A 6,097-nucleotide genomic window follows, 5' to 3' on the forward strand; every position below is an offset into this window, starting at 1 on the left:
TGTGGAGCCCTTCCCATATGTTGGAAGTCATCTTTCTGCTAAAGTCTACATTGATGCAGAAATACAGCATCATCTGAGTCACAAAAGGTCTGTTTTCATACACTTGAGACAAAGGGTCTTCAAGAACTGGGACAGCTATCCCAAGACAAAGCCCCTTGTATACTGTGCAGTGGTTGTTCCAATTACTGTCCACATGTGAAACCTGGACAACATACAAGCTTCATGTGAAGGCACTTAAACAATGTTATCAATGCTGCCTCTGGAGAATCCTAAATATCTCTTGGGAGAATGAGCAAACGAACATTAGTGCACTGGGGAGTCAAACATGACCAGAATCAAAGCCATTATCATTCAATCAATAGCATCATTGGACTGGTCACATGGTTCACATGTCTGGGCAGTGCCTCCCAAAACAGATTCTGTTTTCCAAGTTGGAGGAAAGAGAGAAGAGCATTTGGGGGCCAGCAAACATAATGAAAGCACATGCTGAAGGCACACATGGAAAACGTGCAGCATTGGTGTTGACACTTAGGAGAACCTTTCCCAAGACCGTACCCAGTGGAGACGGGTAATTCATGACAGGATGGCGCAATTGAGAGGTCTTGCCAGTGCAGATGAGGAGTGGTGGTGAAGAAAAGAGCATCAAAAACTGCCCTGCCCTGCTCCCACAGCTACCGACACCTGCTCATCCTGTGATAAGATCTGCAGCTCCAGAATTGGGTTGATCACCATTATGTCATCCTCCTATCTGTGCATCCATTAAAGATGTCTTACTCATTATCCAGTGACCGCCAAGACGATGACCCATTGTCTTGCAGATAAATAAAGATATGGGGCAGATCTTTAGCAGCAGTGAACTAAAGAAGCTGAGTCCACTTTTTAAGAGCCCTAAAAAGGCCTGTAGCAGCAACGTAGGGTCCTATTTACAGTGGAATAACTGAAGAGCATGGTTCACCTGTGGCATTAGAAGAACGCCATTTTGGAAGCTCAGGGCTCCAGAGGTTTTGTCTAGAGCAGTACTTCTCAGAAGAATGTAATTAAAAGTATATCCACCGTCTGCTGTGGCACACATACCCCGCCCCCCAATTGGCCTGATTTTTTTTTATATTTGTTTATTGGATATCAGTTGGTACACGATGGGAATAAGAACCCCCACCAAGAAATTAATGTTATGGAGTTAATACATACAAAGTTAACTGGGAAATGGCTTTCTGGATAAAACTCTTACAAAGGAAAGGCTGCTGAAGATTCTCTCACTTCCTGGACTTTGACATGAGACTTTTATAAAAGCAGGCAGTGCCTGAAACCACCTGCAGATGAACCATTCCCAACCTTCAACATTATTGTTTTATTTAGGCCCCAAAGAGTTTGTAAAAAAGTGGACAGAGGTGCTCTCTCCATTACTTTAGTTCTGAATTCACTATCTGTCACAAGTCACACCCTGGTGAGCAACCCAACTCCCACACAAACAGCTGTTAGGAAGTTGCTGCTGGGATTCCATCCAGGAACCATACTTAGGGTAGAGCCTAATTTCCAACCAGCCTTTGCCTGTGATCCAGTCCCAGGATGATCCTGGACAGTAGAATGCATTTGTCCGACCCCTCTAACCAGCACCAACACATTCACCTTCAGAAAGTAAACTCTGCACATCATCTTACTCCATCTCGGGAAAAATAGGATATGGTAGAACTGGAAAAGATAGAGAGAGGACAAAAGAATTATTAAGAGTATGGAACAACTTCCATATGAGAAGAGATTTAAAAGCTTCAGACTTTTCAGACTGGACAAGAGATGAGGAAGGGGAAATATGATAGACGTCCACAAAATCGTGACCTGTATGGAGGAAATGTTCTTTGTATAATGCAAGAGCCAATACTCAACCAAAGAAATTTACAGACAGCAGGTAACCAAACAAAAGGAAGTACTTCTTCAACCAACACCCAGTCAACCCGTGGAATTCTTTGAGTAGATGATGTGAAAGCCAAACTGTTACAGGAATCAAAAAATAACTAGAATAGCTCCTGAAGGCTAGGTCCATGAATTACTTTTAGCCTGGATGATGCAACACCATGCTCTTAATGTCTATAGCCTCTGTTTGCTAGGAGCTGGGAGTGGATGACGGGATGGATGGCTTACTGATTGCCTGTTCTATGCATTTCCTCTGAAGTACTAACATAAGAACGGCCATACTGGGTCAGACCAAAGGTCCATCCAGCCTAGTATTGTCTGCCAACAGCAGCCAGTGCCAGGTGCCCCAGAGGAGGTGAACTAAAGACAATGATCAAGCAATTTGTCTCCTGACATCTGTCTCCAGCCTTTGACTAAAGGCTAGGGGCACCATACTTTACCCTTGGCTAATAGCCATTTATGGACCTAACTTCCAAAAATTTATCAAGCTCTTTTTTAAACTCTGTTAGAGTGCTGGCCTTCACAGCCTCCTCCGGCAAGGAGTTTCACAGGTTGACTGTGCGCTGTGTGAAGAAAAATTTTCCTTTATTAGTTTCGAACCTACTATCCATTAATTTCATTTGGTGTCCTCTAGTTCTTATATTATGGGAACAAGTAAATAACTTTTCAATATTCACTTTCTCCACTGGGTTTCGTCCACCATCAGAAGATAGGACACTGGGCTAGGTCTGACCTGGTATGGCCGTATTTAAGTTGCTCAGGGTTGTGAAAAATCGACCCTTAAGTAACATAGTTAAGCTGACTTAAATCCATGTGTATGCAGCACTAGGTCAAAGGAAGAATTCTTCTGTTGATCTAACTGTGTGATGGGAGAGCACCTTTCATTGGAGCAAGAACTGTCATTAGTACAGTGCTGTAACATTTGAAGTGAAGACAGTGCTGTATCATTTGAAGTGAAGACGAGCCCCACGGGTCTTTGCCACAAGAGGCACCACAGTGCTCCAGCTGCCCTGCCTTAACATAGATGCTTCCTAAAATGATGGAAGGGTTTTCTCAACAGTGGAATTAATCCAGCCCTCTGAGGCAGTAGGTCAACCCTCACAGCAGCCAGGTCAGCAGTGCTGACCTTCTTTCCCACAGTCCTAAGAAATATAACTAGGATAACCCAAATTTGAAGTACAGACCTTGCCTTAGTAATTCAAAATGCAACAGTAACCAGTGACAAATTTAGCTATTGCATGAAATCCGTATTATATCTTCTATCCTTCACAAATTGACATATCTGGAAAATTTGTTATAGACAAACAGTATATGGCCTTCTAGGCCCAGCCTTCAGGCTCCTAAACTAGTATCTCTCTCACACACACACTATGAGCAGAGCCTATGAACAACAATAGAAGGGAGGCAGAATTTTCAATCTCTATACTCAGGAAAACAACACTGCATTGATTTACAATTACTCAAAATTTAAAAGATCTCTTCATAACCACAGTCATTAGATTTTAAAACTGAAACTTATGATTTTGCGCAAGTTGATGGTGTACATCTTATTCTTCAGGGCCCAAATCCCTGTGTGCTAGCTCAGCGCAGTAGGTGAACTCATGTGGCACTCCTCCAGCTCTGCACAACATGCTCTCCCTGCCCCACAACAACCATTCTGCCTCAAATATCAGACATCATCAAGACAGGTTTGGCAGGTCCTGGGTGCAGTGGTACTGCCCCTTATGAATTTTCTGTGGGCACTCTGTCCCACCGACAGACGTGACACATACATGATTCCGGCAGTGTGGTCAGCTTATCCATACCACATGCTTCCCCCTATGGCACATTGTAGTTTTCTTGCTAACAGAGCAGATAAAGTCCCTTTCTCCCCCTTGCCCTGGACCCTATAACACATTCATCTTTAGTAACAGACATTACAGAGGTAGGGCAAATAGTTCCTGCCTCCCACCACTGTCTCCCATTGCGCTGCTCACAGATCCCATTAACAGACTCACCTACAAAAGCAAATATCATGGTGACAAGGCAGGTAGCCCCTCCATAGACACAACAGCCCAGCCTGCAACCACTCCATAGAACATTCACATACAGCAAATGAAATCATTATCCACATTGATTTATGCACCATCCACCTTCCCTGACCAGTTACCCACAGTGACAGACATTACTGTAGTAGGTCAGCCTGTGATTCCCCTATTCTCCTAACTCAAAGGGCTCAAACAGCAGATGCACCCATAACAAGCTCTTACCCTGGACCCTGTGGTCCCCTACAGCATTCATCCAAGGTCAAAGACAGCAACGCAGAAGGTTACTGGGGGGGGACTGCCCACCGCTGTCCATTACTACAGAAGAACGTGCCATCTGCTCTCTATAAGGCGGCAGGGTGGCTGTTCAGCCCCACAGCACGTTGACTTATAGTAACAGCCATCCCTAGGGTAGGGCAGACACTTCCCACTGCTGACCCCCCAGACCCTCCCTGGCACATTCACTTCTGGTAAAAGATCCCAGCGGGCCAGGGAGGACAGGCTCAGCAGCACCCACAGCAGCAGACATTTGCCCGGCCAGGGACTCCCCCCGATGGGCACAGGCAGCGGGAGAGTAGCGCCCGGCTCCCCAAGCACAGTCCCTCTAGTAACGCATGGCTGCGGCAGGGCGGGCGGCCCCCGGCACCCCATGGCCCCCCATGGCACATTCACCTATAGTAATAGACATCACTCTTGCCGGCTGAGAGCCCCGACTTTCTGGTCACTTCTTCCCTTTTCCATCCCTGCGGGAGGGCTGAGCACTCCCACCTCTTCCGCTCCATCTCGGCCGGGGCTCGGCCTGCGCCCGCTCCGTCCTCCTGCGCCGCGATCACTGAGCAGCAGCCGCCGCTGGCTCCCAAGCTGCCTCCACCGGCTATTCTCGGCCGCCGAGCACTCCTCCCGCCGTCGGCTCTTCCCTGCTTCGGCTACTCACTCCTTCCCCCCGCCGCGATGGCGCCGGCTCCTGGTCAGCCCCGCCCCCGGCCGCGAGAGGTGACGGATCTGGTGGCTATTCCAGTCACCCGCCCCCCGCAACACCAACCCTTCCAACACCGGCTGTTGTTCTTTGCCTACCTCCTCCCCCTACCTACCGCGACGCGGCTATTCCACTCTCTGCTTAACCCCCCCGCCAAACGGCCCGGGGGCCTTATTCTCCCTACACCAAAACGCAGCTGTTCCTCTCTCTTTTCGCTCCCCCTCCAGCGGCGCAGCAAGCCTCACTGCTCCTGTCTCGCCTCGGCTGTTCTAGTCTCCTTCCCTCCCCCCGTGTCGCTGGGGGAACTACCCCCTGCCTGAGCGGCTCGCGCGGCAGCCGTTACTCCCCCTCCCGCGGCGCGCGCGGCGGCCGTTGCTCCTCCTCCGCCGCGCCAAGCTGGGGAGGGGGCATTAGACCACCCTGTATCCCTCCGCCTCAAGGGACAGCGTGCAGCGCGCGCTACTCAGAAGCGATATAGTCCCCTCCGAGGGGTGGGGGTGGGGGCGGGGAAGCGCCGGGGAGTATCCAGTGTCTCCCCCCCTTCCCCACATACCACTCCAGTACCCTCTGCTGACGCCCCGTGCCCCCCATCTCCCCCGCTGACCCCAGCCTGACTCAGCCCCTTTCTCCCTGGTGACCTGCGACCCCCGGTACCCCCGCCCCACATTGGCTCCCCACTTGAGCCCCTCCCGCCAGGGCCCCGAGCCCCTTACCCCACCAGAGCCGGGCGCCGCTGGCCGCCTCTGTGTCCCGGCACCGCCGCCCTGGGCATCTTCCCTCCGCCCGCCCCTGGCCGGAGTGAGGGCGAGGGGCTGCTTGCCCGCCGGGGCCCCTTCCTCTCCTCCCGCGGGCGCCCCCTGCAGGCTCGGCTCCGCGCCGCTCCCTGCCTGCCGCGCACCAGGCCTTCAGCGTCCCCAGGCAGGGCTGGCGCCCAGAGGCCTGGCAGCCTGTGGTGGGCCCCGGTCCTGACCCCGGACAGTAACTGGTGCCTGGCCCGGGACCTGGCACTCCGCCTGGGCGCAGGTGGGCCTCTCGCCAGGGACCCATTGTCAATACCCACTGCCAGGTGGGCATCACACTCAGGCACCCATTGTCTGTAACCCCTGCTGGGTGGGCATTACATCCAGGGACCCATTGTCTGTACCTGCTGCCAGGTGGGCCTCTTGCCCAGGATGCCATTGTCTGTACC

The 6,097-nt window shown here is 51.3% G+C and overlaps 1 protein-coding gene across 3 annotated transcripts in view; it reads right to left on the bottom strand.

Annotated features, from left to right (window-relative positions):
• The window catches only part of MBD3 (methyl-CpG binding domain protein 3), a 42,788-nt gene extending 37,065 nt beyond the window's left edge, over positions 1-5,723 (bottom strand). The window contains exon 1 of one of the 3 annotated variants that reach the window (XM_074978107.1): positions 5,622-5,723. In XM_074978107.1, coding sequence (XP_074834208.1) covers positions 5,622-5,680 — 59 coding nt within the window. In that variant the 5' untranslated portion in view covers positions 5,681-5,723. Of the gene's footprint in view, positions 1-4,604; positions 5,015-5,621 lie in introns of those variants that run through there. The other 2 variants (XM_074978108.1, XM_074978106.1) reach the window with 2 other exon arrangements.
• Positions 5,724-6,097: the final 374 nt, after the last annotated feature.

This window comes from Carettochelys insculpta, chromosome 27 (assembly GCF_033958435.1).
Source record: "Carettochelys insculpta isolate YL-2023 chromosome 27, ASM3395843v1, whole genome shotgun sequence".
Lineage (NCBI taxonomy): Eukaryota > Metazoa > Chordata > Testudines > Carettochelyidae > Carettochelys > Carettochelys insculpta.